The 18,653-nt window shown below is 37.7% G+C and overlaps 3 protein-coding genes across 3 annotated transcripts in view; 2 read left to right on the plus strand and 1 right to left on the minus strand.

The window, feature by feature from the left end:
• Positions 1–6: 6 nt before the first annotated feature.
• LOC110381174 (gastrula zinc finger protein XlCGF17.1) lies at positions 7–1,442 on the plus strand. Its single transcript, XM_021341403.3, has one exon. It carries the CDS (start codon positions 281–283, stop codon positions 1,268–1,270), a length of 990 nt encoding a protein of 329 aa, XP_021197078.1. The 5' UTR covers positions 7–280; the 3' UTR covers positions 1,271–1,442.
• A 736-nt stretch (positions 1,443–2,178) lies between these two features.
• LOC110381173 (uncharacterized) lies at positions 2,179–3,355 on the minus strand. Its single transcript, XM_064042702.1, has 2 exons — positions 3,103–3,355; positions 2,179–2,302 (listed from the first exon to the last, which is right to left on the minus strand). Exons 1-2 carry the CDS (start codon positions 3,319–3,321, stop codon positions 2,216–2,218), a joined length of 306 nt encoding a protein of 101 aa, XP_063898772.1. The 5' UTR covers positions 3,322–3,355; the 3' UTR covers positions 2,179–2,215.
• A 7,575-nt stretch (positions 3,356–10,930) lies between these two features.
• LOC110381168 (serine/threonine-protein kinase BRSK2) overlaps positions 10,931–18,653 on the plus strand; it is a 37,079-nt gene continuing 29,356 nt past the window's right edge. The window contains exon 1 of the mRNA XM_064042748.1: positions 10,931–11,066. Coding sequence (XP_063898818.1) covers positions 10,976–11,066 — 91 coding nt within the window. The 5' untranslated portion in view covers positions 10,931–10,975. The remainder of the gene's footprint in view (positions 11,067–18,653) is intronic.

The following is an 18,653-nucleotide window of genomic DNA, read 5'->3' on the forward strand; positions in this document are numbered from 1 at the left end:
AGAATAAAAAAAGTTCCCGCTGTCAATGAACCGCCCGAAAAAAAGCAACGCGCATCGCTTCTCTTTTGGAATTTATGGTACTGTAACAAGGCTCGCTTTTGTGTTACCGCTGTAATTTTAACGTGAAATCCACAAAACTAACGCGTAAACAATGCGCGAATAGCGTTTTGCACGCCAGAAAAGTGTATTTACGCTAAATTGTGACCACAGCATTGCGATATATGGATCAATATCGCACTAGTTAATATGCGCTAGCAATAGCTTAGCGTCGGTTCACCAAATGGAGACGAAATCCGGCGTTGGAATTCAAGACCACTGGATGAAGAGTATGATGGAGCCGGCGTCTAGTGACAAACAAGATAACCGTTCGTCAGTTAAACGCGAGAAGATGGCCGAAGCTTACAACGGTGGGGACAACGTAACGTACGAATTAAAACAACAGCAGAATGATACGAGGTACCGCTGTGATGTTTGTGACCTCACGTTTGAAGGTATGGAGTACTTGATGCTGCACAAGAAGTTCCACGGAAACGATAAAGATACTCCTATCATGGAGCCAGAGCCCCAAGTTCATCACAAAGAAGGTCCTAAAAAAAGGCGCAAGTTTAAATGTGACCAATGTGATGTTAAAGTGAATTCTCAGTACCATCTTGACATTCATAGGTCCAAGCATGAAGGTGCAGCGTCCAAAAAGTATTTATGCGAGGTATGTGACAGAAGTTTTGTTGCAGCTCAGTTCCTTAAAAGTCATATGCAAACTCATTCTTCGACTTCCACTATTAACTGTGAAATTTGTAATAAAAGTTTTACTGGCCAGGCTTATTTGAAGCTTCATATGCAGCTGCATAATGATATTAAGAAGTTTAAATGTTCGAAATGCGACGAAATGTTTCCGACTAAGAATTGCCTGAAAATCCATATGAAGAAGCATACAAAAGTGAAAAACTTTAAATGCGACTGTTGTAACAAGTTATTTGTATCGAAAATCACCATGGAGAAGCATAGACAAACGCACGAGGGGCAGCCAATCGACTGTCATGTGAAATGTACACAGTGCGACCGAACTATGCACGCGTCTCTACTCCGAACTCACTTAACGAGAGCCCATCCCCCTAACGTTGACGACGATGTTAAGAGACCGCATAAATGTACAACTTGTGGTAAGAGTTTCATCGTCCGAATCAATCTCAATCTCCATATAAGGGTTTGTCATCCGGACCTCGCGGAGCCAGAGGAAGATGACGAGGAAATCATGACAGATAACTCCTAGTTGTTACTTCTAACCGTATATAAGCGTATTGCTACGTATTATTACAAAATAATTATACTTTTTTATGATAAAAACATAAGTAGTTTGAATTAATTTTACTTCCCTGTAACCTTCCATTTTATGATTAAGTTCAATAAAACCGTGTATTTTCATATAAATTATTTTATTTTTATTGTTATTTATTTTCTATGTTCTACCTACCTTTACTCTTCTATCTCTATATCCAAAGTACCCTTTATATTAGTGCCTAATTTCATCCAAATCAGTTCAGTAATTTTTCCGAAGTGAAAAAAACTCACATCCGCTTTTGATGTCCTCCTAGCCGATTATCGGCCATGGCGGCTGTTCTAATATAAGGAGATAAGCCAACTGTGCAGGACATATTATAGTGCACAAGCATTTGTGCAGACTTCCTTCACTCTCATAGCGCGACGGGAGGGCAATCCGACACGACCGGAGAGAGATCAGGCGCAGGACTGACATTAACGTGCTCTCCGATGCACGGGTGTATCAATCACCAACTTCCAGACTACGGGCTGCTCACATATCGAGTCGCCCCGGGAATCGAACCCGAGCTCATGCACAGCAGCCGCGCTTGCGACCACTAGACCAACGAGGCAGTTAAAGCAGGTAACTATACAAAGACATAAGATAGTTTATAGGCCATGGTGGTTCAAGATGGATATGGATAGGTCATCATCTGCCTACCCTTTTCTATAGTGGGGTCGGCGTCCAGTCTAACCGGATGCAGACAGTTTGAAATCACTCCCGCATTGAGCGCACTCGGTGATTAACGCTCATTCCTCCTCTGTATGAGAAAAGGCCTGAGTCCGGTAGGGCGGTGAAAAGCAGACTGAGACTTGTCTTCTGATTGCCAGAAGGTTAAATAAAATAAATGACTACACCTATTACATAATATTTAATAAATAATTTTAATATAACAGATCACTTCTCAGTCTCTGGTTTGTCCTCTTGTTTCTCTTCTGATCCTTCCTTCTCTTCTTTAGCTTCTGACGCTTCTTGAGCGGCTTGCTGTAAATAAAATGAAACAAAAATAATTTGAAATCCAGGTAGATAGATTTACCAACTTATACTTTTGCACTGATTGGAAAGGGTCGAAGGGCTAAATCAGACAATGTAGAACTAACTTGTAAGAATTCATTATTGCGAAGTTTAGAATAGTACTAGTTACTTAATCGAAAGTAAAATAATATCGCCTCAATTACTTATGTACAATACCTAGAACATTGCTGTTTATTCAAATAAAAGTCGAACTTATGACCTCCTACAAACTAATTCATACATCATTTCAAGTTTAATAGGCAAGCAACGATCGACTGCGCAGCGTTGACGACAAAATGTTTGGCGAGAACTCTATAACATACCATCCCCCTACCGTAGGAACTTCGGACGTACCGGGATAAAAAATATAACCTATGTTACTCGGGAAGAGTGTAGCTTTCCAACAGTGAAAGAATTTTTCAAATCGGTTCAATATTTTTGAAGCGTTTTAGATATTTTTTTCTTCAAGTACCTAATATGATAAAGAGGTATTAGCAGGTTTGTATCTAGATGGTAATCTTTGGAACCGCTGCTGGTCAGATTTCCAAAATTCTTTCACTGATAGATAGCTACAATATTCCAGTATCATAGGCTATATTTTATCCCGGTATCGGCTTAGTTCTCACGGGACACTGGTAAAACCCCAGGAAAACGGCCGTTTCTGAGTGCAATAGGCTATATTTTATCCCGGTATGGGCAGTAGTTCTCACGGGACGCGGGTAATACCGCGGAAAAACGGCTAGTCCTTTATAAAAGAATAGACAACATACCGCGGCCTTCTTCATATCCTCTTCCTTCTTTTTCTGAAGGTCTTTGCTGACTTCCCTGTTCAGGTACAGCTCGTCCATGCTCTTCTTGGTCAGCGGGCTGTAGACCCTGACTGGTTCCTTCGTCAGGTCGTTACAGGTCTCCTGGAAAAGCTCGTAGTTCCTCGACATCCTTTCGAACTGTTCTAGGGGGAGGCCCAGGTATTTGTCGTAGGAAGTCATTTTTCTGTGAAAAAGAAGGAAATTATGGTAGGACCTTTTTGGGGGATAGAATTCAGGCATTATTTAAAGGTTTAGCGTGGTATACGAATTAAATATCATTTGAGGAATATACCTAAGCAATTAGCTTCTGCTAGTGGTTTCATAGGAACTCTAGGAGCTACTTCACGCATCCGGGTAAAATGCGTAATACCTAACATTTCATATCCGTCGATTCTTGATTCGTTTACCCGATTGGTCCGTGGGACCTACTCCACGCATCCGGTTAAAAAGCACATAGCATTTCATATCCGTCAATTTTCAATCGGTTTACCCGTTTAGCAAGGAGTGATAGGTAGATACAATTTAAACTAGAGGTACACATACCTACCTTTTAGGTACCTACTTATATGTTCTACGTTACATATTACATGTTGCAGGTATTATTATATATTCTAGGTTTTCGTTATAAGAAAGAGTACCTACCTATGTTATAAGGAATTTTCTTTAATAATTTTCATCTAAAATTCCAGAATTTTTCAGAGGAAGATATCCCTATCAAGAAGGTTTACTTACGTCAAAATTTAAACAATCCTTTAGGCAATTAATGAAAAATCCGTGATAATGAAAAAAATACATTGATAATTAATAGGTAGCTAAAATACTCACATGTATTGTGTAGGTAGAGACCTGTGAACTGTCAGAATAATAAACTGCAAATGATCGTGCTACATGACCGCAGAACAACTAGTTATAGATACCTACTATTTTTGTAGGCCATTAATATGTACAGGGGTGAACAACATTTTCGATGCGTTGGGGTCAAAAGAATATAAAGGCTGCCTACCCAGATTTGGGATACCTACATCTCCTATTCTTGTGTGACTTCGAAAGAAAGAAAAACCATTTATTCATCACAAAAATTACTTCGGTGTCACCCGGGAATCGAAGTCTGATACCTCCATCGAATCGTTTTCGTAGCCACTAAATTGATAACTAGGCTATAGATACAGATGAGTGATTCTTAATCTCATATCCTAGCCTTTTCCCAACAATGTTGGTCGGCTTCCAGTCTAACCGGATGCAGCTGAGTACCAGCGTGCCACAAGGAGCGACTGCCTATCTGACCTCCTCAATCCAGTTACCCGGGCAACCCGATAGGTACCCCTTGTTTAGACTGGTGTCAGACTTTCTGGCTTCTGACTAGAGTTTATTATGCCCTCCGAAACACGCCTATTAGTGTCCAACATATACCTACTTTTGTATCTACTTAAAAATATTAAATGTTTTAAATCTCTGAAATAAATAAAATGACATACAGTAAATTAAACATTGTTTTTAAATATAAAGGTTTACGACGACAATGAATTTGCATTGAAACAATTAACTATTTTAATTAATTCCTTATTCTACGTATTTGTTGGTATATATGGGAATAATTGAATTAAATATGCATGCAAGTTAAACATGTTTTGATGAAAGCAAATTAATGATTTCATCATTCATCATTTTCTTTGAAAAAAATCCTGAGCTGTGGCTCACACTTTACTCCCTTAAGTACCTATAAAAATAAATAAATTGTAGGATAAAACCGTCTAATCTAGACTTTTATACCCATGGCCAAATTGCAATGTAGATAAATACGAGCTAAATAAAAAACTGAGATTTAAATAATTAAAATATGATTTTCCTTTATATGACACAAGATGGCGTTGTCAGTCACGTTCTGTCTTAATCGGTAATACAGGTAAATTGAAAGTTGATTAATGTTAATTAAAAATAAATTATTTTACCTTGAAGTTACTTTTAAAATATGGGTAATTTAATAAGTGATATTGCAGCAAAAATGTGAGAAGGTCTAGTAAATAGAGGGCAAAAAGTAGCTGTAAATAGAAAATATTAGTTAGTAGCTGGCCACGTATTTCAGATGTCTTTCTGATTAAATAAACTGATTTCAATACTTTCAAAATTATATCTACAAAATTGTAGAATTATGAACGTAACTAAACTTTCCAATAAGAATTCATTCCCCTATTTCTCGTTCGTGGAACGTATCGAAAAGCCACCCCTCGGAGCCAGTGACTCACGTTTCAACCCCCTTACGGAAACAGCCGACGACAGCCGAGTCCAGCCGAACGCGGCGCGTACTGTGGCCGCACGGAAAACATTAAATCTCATACCCACATTATTATGTAATATTTTACAAATTTTTTAACAAAATAAAATCATTAAAATAATAGTGAAAATGCGCGGGAATGTCTCATGTGTTTGTCATTTCGGATACGCGTACGAATTGTGTGTCAAACTAAAGTGATGTGCGAAGGCTGCCTATATTGATTTTTTAGTGACGTACAGATGAAAACGTTGTATGCGGAATACAGTGTTATTATAAGATTGTGTAGTGCTTAATAATTCAGTAAGTTAATTCGCCAAACAGTGTTTTCTTATCAAATTCAATAATTCCAATTGGATGTTTAGAACAATTCCTGTGCCTCAATCGGAAAATGTGTGAAAAGTCTGCATAATTTTTTTCATAATTAATTATGTACAGGTGTTTTATTTTAAAATTAGAACTTTATATTCTAAATTTAAATCAAAATGAGTTTTTAATAAAAAAAAAAGTTTAAAAATAAAAAGGACGCCATTTATACATTCTAAATATAGTTTAGTTGCTTTATATGGATATTTTCGCACGTTCGTCTAAAATTAACGCTATTTTCTAGAATCGTGAACGAAATTATCGACCTTTTTACGTATCAATGCCTTAAAGAGGGCTAAATAAATGCCTTTTTTCATTAAATTACTTACCAACACGCTAGATCTATTTCCTGATAAACATTATCAAAAATAAGTCAGTCTACTTAATTCGGTCATCTGATTAATTGAAAGAATGATTTTTCGAGGCTTTTTAAAGCGTTATTGCAAGCAGTGTTTGATCATGTCTGATTTTCTAAGTATTTCGAAGACAGTGGGCTTTTTAGAAAGCTGGATAAAAAAATTATATCAATTGGTAGAATTTGAAAAATAGATACCTTACTCTGTACCTATTGTCAATTTAGTGTTTATTTATTACTAGCCTATAATGCCCCACTGTTAGGCAAAGGCTGCTGCCCATCTCGTTTCCACACTACCCGATCCTTCGAGTTCCTCCGACTCCACCAGTCTCGATGATTGTCAATACCTACAATGAATATAAGTTTACTATGCAATGGAATCCCAATTAATTTCGAGAAGATCTGATAGGCAGAAAAGTCGTGATAGTGTAGTGGGTAAAGAATCAACCTTCCAAATATGAGTTCGGTTCCAGGTCAGCCAAGTACCAAAAGTTTGTATGTACTTTCTAAGTACATATATATATCTTGGACACCAATAATCGTATTTCGGAAAGCATGATATACCGCAAAGTCATTGCAACTGCTATCATTTTGGCAGTCCGAAGGCAGTCCAGTCTTAGTCGTCTAAGGGGTATTGGGTTGCCCGGGTAACTGGGTTGAGAAGGTCAGATGGGCAGTCGCTCCTTGTGGCACACTGGTACTCAGCTGCATCCGGTTGCACTGGAAGCCGACACCAACATAGTTGGGAATATAAGGCAGATGATGATTTCTCCCATTCTGGTCAGCAGGGCCCCGATTCTCCTAAGTTAATAATGTCAAAATCGAGTAGAAATCGAATCGCAATATGATCGTAATAGCAGTTTTAACCATATCGGGCATTCTGCTACTAATAAAAGACCAATCGAATTCGATTGATTGGTGTGCGATTGGTCTGCTATTTTGATGATTTTGGTCTATACGGTAGTTTGCTGTACAATCATTTTGCAATCGTAAATCATTTGCAGACAAAATGATTCATTATTGAATGACAGAAAAGGATAAAAACGTTTATTTCAAAGAAAAAATAGCGGAATGCCACATAGGCTTCAATCGTAATCGAGTCGGGATTGGATCTCAGTCGAATCGAGTCGAACGTCAATCGAATCATCATCATCAGCCTATCGCAGTCCACTGCTGGACATAGGCCTCTCCAAGTGCACGCCACTGAGATCTATTTTCGGCTTCTCGCATCCAGCTTCTGCCAGCCGTCTTGCGCAAGTCATCACTCCACCGTGCCTGAGGACGTCCTACACTACGTTTGCCGAGGCGTGGTCTCCACTCTAGAACACGTTTACCCCAACGGTTATCGGTTCTTCGGCTAATATGGCCAGCCCACTGCCACTTCAGCTTGCTGATTCGGTAGGCTATGTCGATGACCTTGGTTCTCTGACGGATTACCTCATTCCTGATGCGATCCCTCAGAGAAACGCCGAGCATAGCTCTTTCCATAGCCCGCTGAGCGACTTTAAACTTGTGGACCAGCCGTACCGTCAATGTCCACGTTTCGGCTGGCAAGAGCAATCGAATGGCGCTTAAGTAAAATTAGCAGAATCGGGCCCCTGGATGTACATAAAACCTCTTGAATTTCGGAGATTCTCACGCAAATCGTGATCAAAAAGTTTCATCTCATCGTGATTTTCGTTTTTCAGTTTACTTAACAAAAGTTGTTGTAACACCTTGAACTTTACATTTTCTTCATAACCCTGGGTTTTGAGTCTAATCTGATTGTAAGTACACGAATCTCAAATTGGTCCTCAAGGTGATTTTTCTATCGATACATACCTTTTGTACGTAGGAACCTCATTGTTCTAGGGCCTCGTTGGTCTAGTGGTCGTAAGCCAAGGTCTCGAGGATCAGGCTCAAATCACTTTGTGAGTTTTGGAAACTTTCACAAAGCAGCCCGTAGTCTGGAAATTGGTGATTGATTCACCCGTGCATCGGAGAGCACGTGAATGTCGGTTCTGCGCCTGATCTCTCACCGATGACGATATCACATGTCGAGTTTCCGTGTATCGGCAGGCACGTTAGATTTGTGGGCCTCAGCTGTCGTTTGAACATCTTTGGCAGTCGTTTCGGGTAGTTAGAAGCCAGAAAATCGGTCAATCTGTGTTACAAAGAGGTATCAGGTGGCCCAGGTTACTGGGTTTAAGAAGAGCAACTTGCAGAAACAAATATCAAACAAAAAATCACTCATAACATGCCTTTTAAACCATTCAAATAAAACCTTATTTCAACAACTCGGTAGTAGCCCATTGTTTCTAAGAGTTTTTTAGTCTGGCAACTATCCAGAAAGAAATGGACTGTGTACTTACCTACATACCTACTAACTACGTACTTTAGTAAAATACTTTTTTGACCCAATTCAGTGAAAGTCCGAATAAATTGCGTTAACTATACGCACGTCAGTCAAAATTATTATTTTTCCACGTAATTAGCAACTTTCTGACTGCCAACCATTTTTCTACCAAATTAATTAAGTTGGCAACATTAATTAATCCCTACAGAAATGTTGTTCGTTATTCTAGAGTTCCATTTTCGAAACTGTTTTTAATCAATCAAAAAAATATCTTTGGCATTTGTTACGGGTGGTCAGAAAGTCTGACAACCAGTCTTACAAAGGGGTATTGGGTTGCCCGGGTAACAGGGCTGAGGGGGTCAGATGGGGCAGTCGCTCCTTGTAAAGCACTGGTACTCAGCTGCATTCTAGGAGCCAGGAAGGCGACCCCAACATAGTTGGGAAAAGGCTCGGCAGATGATATCCTTTCTTATCCTCCTTTGATGAGAAATCATCAAATGACTCCTCCCGCTGTGGGTGCAGCGTGAGGGAGTGTCAGACTCTTACTGACTAAAACCCACCATGTTCATTCTTAAGCCCTTTATGTACCAGCGCCGCGGTAACTCGCGCGAACAATCCAGCAGGTGTGTAACCTCCCAAGGGTGAGTTGCACCATTTAACTATAACGATAACCAAACCATAACCAGCCGTATACTTGCCGCCCATTGGTCAACTCGATTTGACAACTGAAAATGGTTCGGTTATCGTTATAGTTAAACGGTGCAACCCACCGTTCTTGTTGGTTTAACACCCAGCCCTTAGTAAATATTGACATAACAATCATATCAAATTGAAACGTATTTGAAAGCCGGTAGATGACTGATTTTAAGTAATTGGTTTTTGATTAATTTCTATTTAATCGACTGCCTCGTTGGTCTAGCTGTCGCAAGTGCGGCTGCTGAGCACGAGGTCTCGGGTTCGATTCCCGGGTCGGGCCGAAATCGCTTTGTGGGTTTTAGAAGACTTTCACAAAGCAGCCCGGAGCCTGGAAGCTGGTGATTGATACACCCGTGCATCGGAGAGCACGTAAATGTCGGTCCTGCGCCTGATCTCTCTCCGGTCGTGTCGGATTACCGTCCCATCGGGCTATGAGAGTTAAGGAATAGTGAGTGCACCTGTGTCTGCGCAAATGCTCGTGCACTATAATATGTCCTGCGTAGTTGGCTAATCTCCTTACATGAGAACAGCCGCCGTAGCCGATAATCGGCTAGGAGGAGGGGCATCATCATCATCATTTAATCGACACCTACTTGTTGGTTTTTCATGTAGGTGTTCTACATCCATCATCTACCTATCCTTTTCCCAACTATGTTGGGGTCGGTTTCCGGGGTAACTGGATGTTATATATCCAGTATTTTACAAGGAGTGACTGCCTGTCTGATCTCCTCAACCCAGTTACTCAGGCAACTCAATACCCTTAGGTAAGACTTGTCAGACTTTCTGGGTTCTGACTGCCAAAGATGTATGTATGACAGACGGCACCTACAGTTAATCGAGCCTTCTGAAACAGACGAACTCGTAATGACAAGATGGTAACCCAACCATGGACCGGCCGCGCCTAGCGTTGCTTAACCTTACATATGATCCATATTCTATTATTCTATCTTTCGTTGATTTGCTTACTACAGATAGAATTTTGAGATTCAGGAATTTTCTAATTCCTATATCAAGTTATTTCTTTGATCTGAGTCAAGTAAGCTAAACTACAGCTAGTTAGTCACGAGCTCTTGCAACCATACCTAAATAAAAATATCTAATGGTTCAATAGTTGCCATTGCCACGAACTTTATTCATTTCTCTTCAGCGACGATATCACTAGTTTATATCTTTAAATTCCTGGCTAAAGCTCTGATTTTTCTCATGAAAACAAATAGGTGTCCATAAAACATAGTTCCAAAGTTTTATCTCTATAAACCCGGATAGTAAATTGACGGTTTTTGCTGTGACTCGTAACGGTAGCGAAAGTTAAAAACTAGAAGGTTGAAAATACTATTTAGTGGTTGTGCTCGGGGCTAATATTTTCTCAGGCCCCTAAAATTAAACAGCTATTTAGATATACATACATAATAATAACTCAACATTTTATTTATTCACTGCTAAAAAGTCCGACATCGACCATAGGTACTTTTTTAAGTTCTCTTCCAATACCATAAACTACAATAAGGCAGGAACCAGCAATGTTTTAATTACAAAAGCGTTTTTTATTGAGGTACCGGAATTTTCAAAACACTCGCCCAATCTTTGGAAACCGTAAATTTTTATTCTACATTCTACAGATCAAAACACTAGTGAAATAAATAAACAAATTCAAATTAACCAATATTAGGCATGACCGTCCATCCGGAAGAAAGATCGTTTTAAAAAACAATGACTATAAATTTAGTACAGCGCCATCTGTTGGCGAAATGACTGAACTACTATATAACAACAATTTTTATGTTCGTGATTGGATTTGGCGCGAAGTGTGAAGATGGAAGGTGGAGGGTCTACGGGGACCTCCGAGGTCTACCAATATGTTGGACCTTTCAGGCTGGAGAAGACCTTGGGAAAGGGGCAGACAGGTAAATATTTTTTTAAACATATCTGCATTATTTTGTGTTTCATTTACGAAATCTTCAAACGAATGACCCTTCTTGCTGATGAGGGTAAGTAGCGTGAGGGAGTGTCAGACTCTTACTGACTAAAACCCACCATGTTCCTTCTTAAGTCCTTTATATACCGAACAATCCCTCAGCCCCGGCTGGCTTTGGCCCTGGTCTGGCCTGGCCCCCTGACTCGCCTTGAGGACCCTCTGACTCTGACGCCTAAAAAAATGGTTTGTGCGACATTCTGAGCCATCATTAAGTTTGGCAGGAATATTAAACGTATTAATTAACGAAACAGACATTAATCATAACAGCGAAGAAATACATTAAATATTCTTCTTACTATATTTAGTAGAACTATTTATTACTTACGTTAAAACAGCCCCTTCAGTGTCAGTCTCTTACTGACTGAAACCCACCATGTTCCTTTTTAAACCTTTTATGTACCAGGGTTTCGTGCGAACAATCCCGCAGCCCTTGAAATCAGCCTGATAATTTAAGCCAGTGCAGTATTTGAAAACGGCAAAAAAATATATACCTACTTGCATAGGAGGACGAAGCCCCCACTTTTCGATCGCCAAAAAATAACTTTAATTGATACTTTCACAGTAAGACGAAATGCCCATTTTCCGATATCCAGATCACCCTTAAATGATTTTCATATATTTTTTGTTGTATTTACTTCCCTTCGGGTTTCATTCTACCTTAAAATACTTCTAAGTGGATCTATCCTTGCCTAAAAAATACAGACACATCGGAAAAGTGAAATAATCTTTTTGAGTAGGCACATACTAAAATTAACAAATCTTGATGGAACTTTTTATTAAAAACTCAGTTTAAACAATAAAATGCAGCTAAAAATCAATGTAAATACAATAACAACCATTATATTATTTTAAGCAGTAGTTTATTTACTTGCTTATAACGTATTTTTGTAAAATTAAAGTTCCACCAAGTAAGATTACTTACTCCATATAAAAAAAGTGCGGCCATTAGTTCCGCAAACGCAACTAGATGGCGTTGTACAATCCCGAACATTTTCTGAATCGCGCTATGGTTTCGTTACAACGCGTTGGTCTAGTCTCGCAGAGAGACTTGCTAAGTTAACCGATTTAGATGAAATTTGGTAGTTTTTGGAATTCGTTCTAAACCGCTTCGGCTGGTTTGTGGAACGATTATAATGACTTGAAAAGTTGTAAATTAATAAAAGAGATAAGTTTTGAGCGCATTGTTGAGTCTGAATTTCTATTATTTTAATATAACTTGACACGTTATCATTATCATTATCTTGGCCTCTCGGGTGAATTTAAGAGTCGTATCATCGTATGTTACAGTTACAACACATTATTTGAATATTTTATTTTCTTACAAATATAATAAGTACGAATCATTTTTTGTTTGTACCCAAAAGGCTCTAAAACTATTGAACCAGTTTGAAATAAATTCATAAGTATCATAATATATATATATAGCTTTCGTAAATATGATTTTTTAAAGTCTCTACAAAGACATAAAAAAACCTAATCACAGAAATATTTTTTTTACACCTTTTAGTTTTTTTACTGAGTTATGACAGGTTTTAATCTTTACTGTATTTTCTGGTGAATGCGTACATATCAATTAAATATATAAATAAAGTTCATGCATATAAAAAATTATAATACATTTTTATCAAGAACGGGACGCTAAAACCGCGGGAAAAATGACAAATAAAAAACAAGATGGCGTCGTAACTAAGATTTATTCAATATGATCAAGTGCAGACTTTACGCGACGTCTCTGTATCTCTGAACTCGTTTCTTGTTCTCGGACTCTTCCACTAATGTCTGCAATAAGGAACTCGTTAAAAAAGGATCTGAAACAAACAAATTAAATACTTTTGGTCGGAACTTTCAGCGAAAATCATCATCTGTCATCAAATCTTATGCAAAAGATAGATCGAGAGCCAGCGACTGCCAGACCTTCGTTATTTTATAAAGTCTGAAACCTTGTGTGTGCATCTGCCTTACAGTGAGTGTGAACGAAAGACTACTACGGAGTTTGACTGACGGTTACTTTAGAAGATATTTAAAAATAACCTAACCTATCCCAACTTTTATCTATTTACTGTAATGTCTTAGTTTATATTTAAAATGACATCATTATAGACCACGTTTTTATGCCAACAATTGCTTATTGCATGCGGGAGAAAAGATATGACCTAATCTTTAAACAGACTTTGATGTCCTAAGTCTTTTCTCTTGTGCGAAATCAACGATTGCTGTCATATAAAAAGTGATCCTTATTGATGTAATCTTTAATATAAGGGAGGATACGACTGTCAAAAAAAAGCTGAGTAGGTACCTAATGTATTTTTTTAATATCTCCCAAAGCAACCTCCAGTCAAACTTATACTAAATAACTAATATAGTCTATCGTTTATACTTATACCCACTGTAAGGTAGATGCACACACAAAGTTTCAGCCTTTATAAAATAACGAAGGTCTGGCAGTCACTGGCTCTTGGGCTAAGAGTCTTTAAGGGCCATAGACATAATATAAGTAGGTATATTACATCTATGATAAGGGCTTACTCAAATGGAGAATATTGTAAAGCACTTGCCTCTAGCACAATTACCGTTAATTATTAGGTAGTTTCTGCTCTAATAAGGGTTCTAAGTTTTCTACGGAACCCTAAAAATGGCCACAAACGTATAAGTGGCTGTAAAAATGTCTCTATGTATAAAAAAATCTCTCTATCTATTAGAAGGGACCTTAAATAAAACCCAGCTTTGTTACATTAAAAAGCAAATTACTATCAATCATAATAACATAACTATCATTTAGTAGCTTCAAAAATACAAAACAACATTAAAATTTTGCTACAACAGCAAATTAAACGCAAATACCTAAGTACAATTAGTTCCGAAAACGTAACTAGATGGCGTTGTTAGATCCCGTACATTTTCTGAATCGCGCTATGGTTTCGTTACAAGGATTTGGTATAGTCTCGAAGCGGCTTAATACCGGCTACCGATTTGAAAAATTTTTCAGTAGTTTTTGTAACTCGTTGTAAACCGCTTCGGCTGGTTTATTAAACGAAGATTTTAAATCAAAAATTAATATAGTTCTCTACATGATGCGTAATTAGTTTAAAACAAAGTCGTTTTTTCTGTCTTTATGTCCCTATATCCCTGTCTCTTTCTTAACTACGCAACCGATTTTCATGTGGTTTATTTTTAAAAGATAGAGTGATTAAAGAGGAAGATTTACATTGGGCAAATACTAATTAACAATATAACATACATTAAATAGTAGGGAAATACTGTTATTCCGTGCGAAGCCGGAGCGAATCGCAAGTACTCTATACTTACGACGCTTAGCGCGGGATATAAAAGAAGTATGTCGTAACTATTATATAATCTGTGATATTATATTAAACAAATATGTTAACAATACTAACATAATATACTAAATGATGTTATTAGTATGTAAATCTTCCATAAAATAAACAAATATAATATGACGTCTCTACTACGTGGATTTTGTACCATCAGACGTAAGACAATATTCAAACGTGTTATTTATTTGAGAGAGAAAAGAAAAAATAGCTGTTTATTATTTTAGGACTATCTAAAAAACGGAATAATAATAATTTTTCTTCTTTCCACATGCATATTAGCATCACAAAAACATGTTAATTTCTCTTCTTAAGATAAAAAACAGCAAACTTAAGGCTCAAGATTAGTTCCGCAAACGTAACTAGATGGCGTTGTTAGATTAGGCACATTTCCTGAATCGCGCTATGGTTTCGTTACAAGGATTTGGTAAGTCTCGAAGTGAAACTTTACGCATTACCGATTTGAAAATTTTTTCATTAGTTTTTGAAAATCGTTGTAAACCGCTTCGGCTGGTTTATCAAACGATAATATTAACTTAAAAATTATAAGACTAGTTTGCTAGCGTCCGCATGCGGCTTCGCCCGCGTAAAGTTCGATTATATCGCGTTTCCAAGAGAATTCTTCAAAAGTCCGGGATAAAAACTATCCTATGTTCTTTCTCAAGGTCAACTCTATCTCTGTACCAAATTTTATTAAAATCAATTCTGTGGTTTAGACGTGAAAGCGTAACAGAGTTACTTTCGCATTTATAATATTAGTAGGACTAGGGATTTCGGTAACTATTATACCTAGTAATCTGTGATTTCGGTAAATATAAAAATGTTTTTATCATATTTATATTCAATTTCGGTTTTGTAATTTACCTAAAATCTCCTAAATATGACAAATTCTTTGTCCAAACCGCATTAAAATCCGCCAAGCCAAACGTGAGATAATCGCGCTCAAACACACATACATACTTACACACGTCAATTTAAAAACCTCATATCAGTCATATATAAAATCAGTTAAAAATATGAAACCTAACTCTATTCTAAATATTAATTACTTATTCACATACAGTAAATTGCTATTCTCGATCGCTAGCAAGCATATTAACCGGGCAACCTTCCAAGTGATCAGTAATAAGTTGCCAACGTTATGATATTAACTTTAATTTAATGTTATTGAACAGAAATATGCAGTTCATTTGCAGTGAGTGGTAGTATGGTTTCTTGTAAAAGGAAATGGTAAGCAGCTTGGGTGGAATTTACTTTGAAAATATTGAGTGAAAAGATTCATATAATTATGTATTTTTTCGTGAGATGGAGTGTGGTAAAGAGTGTTTTATAGTCATCGGCACGAATCTTGAGCTCTGACCTACATCTGCGCAGAAGTAATTTATTGGGTCGCAGAAGTAATTTTGTGGTATGAAGTGAGGCGCGGGGGCGGGCTAAAGCGGTGATTGGAACGCAGTGCATCGCGTCATAGTCGTCACTCGGGATTGGTTCTGTGCTAATAAATCACTTCTGCGCAGATGTAGGTCAGAGCTCAAGATTCGTGCCGATAACTATACAAGGATCGACTGCCTATCTGGCTTCCCAGTTACCCAGGCAACCCTTCGTAAGAATGGTTGTCAGGCTTACTGGCTTTTGACTACCCGTAACGACTGCCAAAGATGTTCAATGACAGCCGGGACCTACAGTTAATCAGGCCCTCCTAAACACGGTCATTGTCCAAGATATACTTAGAAAGTACATTCATACATATGTACTGACTTTTAATACATTTTGAAAAACATCGAATGAAAACATATTTCACTTTTAAACTTGAATTCAATAGTGGCCCGATACCCGTTGCGGCGTTAAAGCTCAAAATGGCGGAACCGTTGACAGCTGTCAACTTTTAGGAAATAGCATAGACATAATATTAGTAAACAGGACTGCGCACCTATACCCAAAAAACGAGCCGAGTGAAACAGTTAGTACCGAGGCTGTTTGTCCCTTTCTAATAGGGTGACTATGAGATTAAGCTATGTGAGACAAATCCGAATTTGCTAAGATTATTAAACACAGATTGGTATTGAAGTTTTAACTTACGCAGTTTGTGACCTTAAGATACTAATATAGGCTTTTAAAAATTAGCGGGAATTAGCCGTATGAAAGCAGGAAGATTCGAAGTGAAGACTGATTTGTTTGTATTTTTGCTAAGCCATTTATATCGCCTTCCTTCATTTTTTGGGAAGCTATAACAATTGTAAAACAGTTTTAAAATCCATCACCCATATTTTGACTCATTACAAGAATTCATGGACACCCTAGTTGTTTGATTTACGAAAATGTTAATATTAGCTAACCTGTGAAACGATATACTGCAACCCCCATAGGATTCACTTTTACAAGTATAAACGCAACACTTTTTCACCATTTTAATAGTTTAAATTGATTTGATACAAAAAAAATATAAACAATATTTTAAATGCTGATTACGCGCCAAGAATGTTCAGGGTTACCGCTAGAAAATAAAAAAAAAGCAAAATAAAAATTTATGTTGTTTATGTTTGAAGAATAAATACGAATTAATTAATGCGATTGTTATTAATTTGTTGACTTACAATTGTTAAAATAAGATAAAAATATAAGTGATTCAATTGTTTTTTGGGAAGACAAAACTTTTGATCACAACATTTTTTTATGCTGGCAAGGTGTTAGAAAGAGACAAACAGCCTCCGTTCGAACTATCCCACTCGGCTCGGATTTGCCTCTGTGTATTATGCATTCAATTTAGTACCTTATTGCGTTAGAATAGAGTTCATTTTCGTAAATATATATTTTGAGCGTGCGCAATCTTGTTTAGTAATATTATATCTATGGGAAATAGAGGCTATGGAAAATGCTTTCAGCCTTTTGAAAATGTTTGAATTGAAGTCGTGTTAACTTTCTATTGTATTGTACTAACATGTTGTATGTTGTACAAGCGACTTTTTAAATTCGTTCTTACTATATTTTTTTTGTAACTAGCTGTTTTCTTACGGTCTCACCCGCGTCCCGTGGGAACTACTGCCCGTACCTGGATAAGATATAGCCTTAGCCTACCTCGATAAGTCGGCTATCTAACATTGAAATATTTTTTCAAATCGGTGAACAGAGATTTGAGCGTTCAACCAAATAAACAAACTCTTCAGCTTGATAATCTTACTAGCAACCCACCACGGCTTCGCACGGTATAATTTACGCAGTATTTCCCCTCTATTTAATGATTAATGTATGTTATTATACATGTAAACCTTCCTCTTTAATCACTCTATGTATTAAAAAAAAACGCATGAAAATCGGTTGCGTAGTTTTGAAGATTTAAGCGTACAAAAGGACATATTGATATAGGGACAGAAAAGGCGACTTTCATTTTATACTATGTAGTGATATAGAAATTGTTAAAAAGTTCTTCTATCCTACAGACAGACTGTGTCGCTGGGGAGTTTGTTGCACCATTTCTTAGCACTTCCCAGCAATAACACATAGGAAGTGGTGAAAGGTGGGCGGTGGGTTTGGGGCACTGACCTCTATATTTACCACTGGACCGGCCGTTCCGTACGTTTGACAGCAATTTTTTTGTGTCCATTTGAAGCGCCAATATCGTCTAAGCGAGTGTCCACTGAACTAATTTTGACGTATAATTTCAAATGGCTGTGAGAAGTGTTTGTACATTGGTTCACTGTAAAATAATTTTAGTACCACGGACACTCGCTACGTCTAACAGCGCCAAAATGGCGATTATCAAACGGGCACAAAAGCACGTTGACAACAGCCTGTCCAGTGGTAAATATAGAGGTCAGTGGTTTGGGGGCTGTCTTTTGTTTTCTGACGTTCAAAAAGTTCTGCTTTGCAGCCAAGTTTGAATAAACGATTTTTGAGTTTGACACACAATATACTTACTGATATTAATATAATTCCCAGTACTAGGTTTATCTCCTATCGGATTGAGGGACACGCTAGGAGGCACCGCTTGTATGGAAGCCGTATGATGTCTCATAGTCGTCGAGCTGGCCACCATGATCACTATCAACAGGAACTGTAGCCTGCAATGGAGGATAGACTTTATATCTACAGCTACAAGGTTTAAAATTGTGATTCAGTAGGTCAGGTAGGCAGTAGCTCCTTGTAAAGCACTGGTACTCAGCTGAATCCGGTTAGACTGGAAGCCG

Source organism: Helicoverpa armigera, chromosome 29, assembly GCF_030705265.1.
Source record: "Helicoverpa armigera isolate CAAS_96S chromosome 29, ASM3070526v1, whole genome shotgun sequence".
Taxonomy (NCBI): Eukaryota; Metazoa; Arthropoda; class Insecta; order Lepidoptera; family Noctuidae; genus Helicoverpa; species Helicoverpa armigera.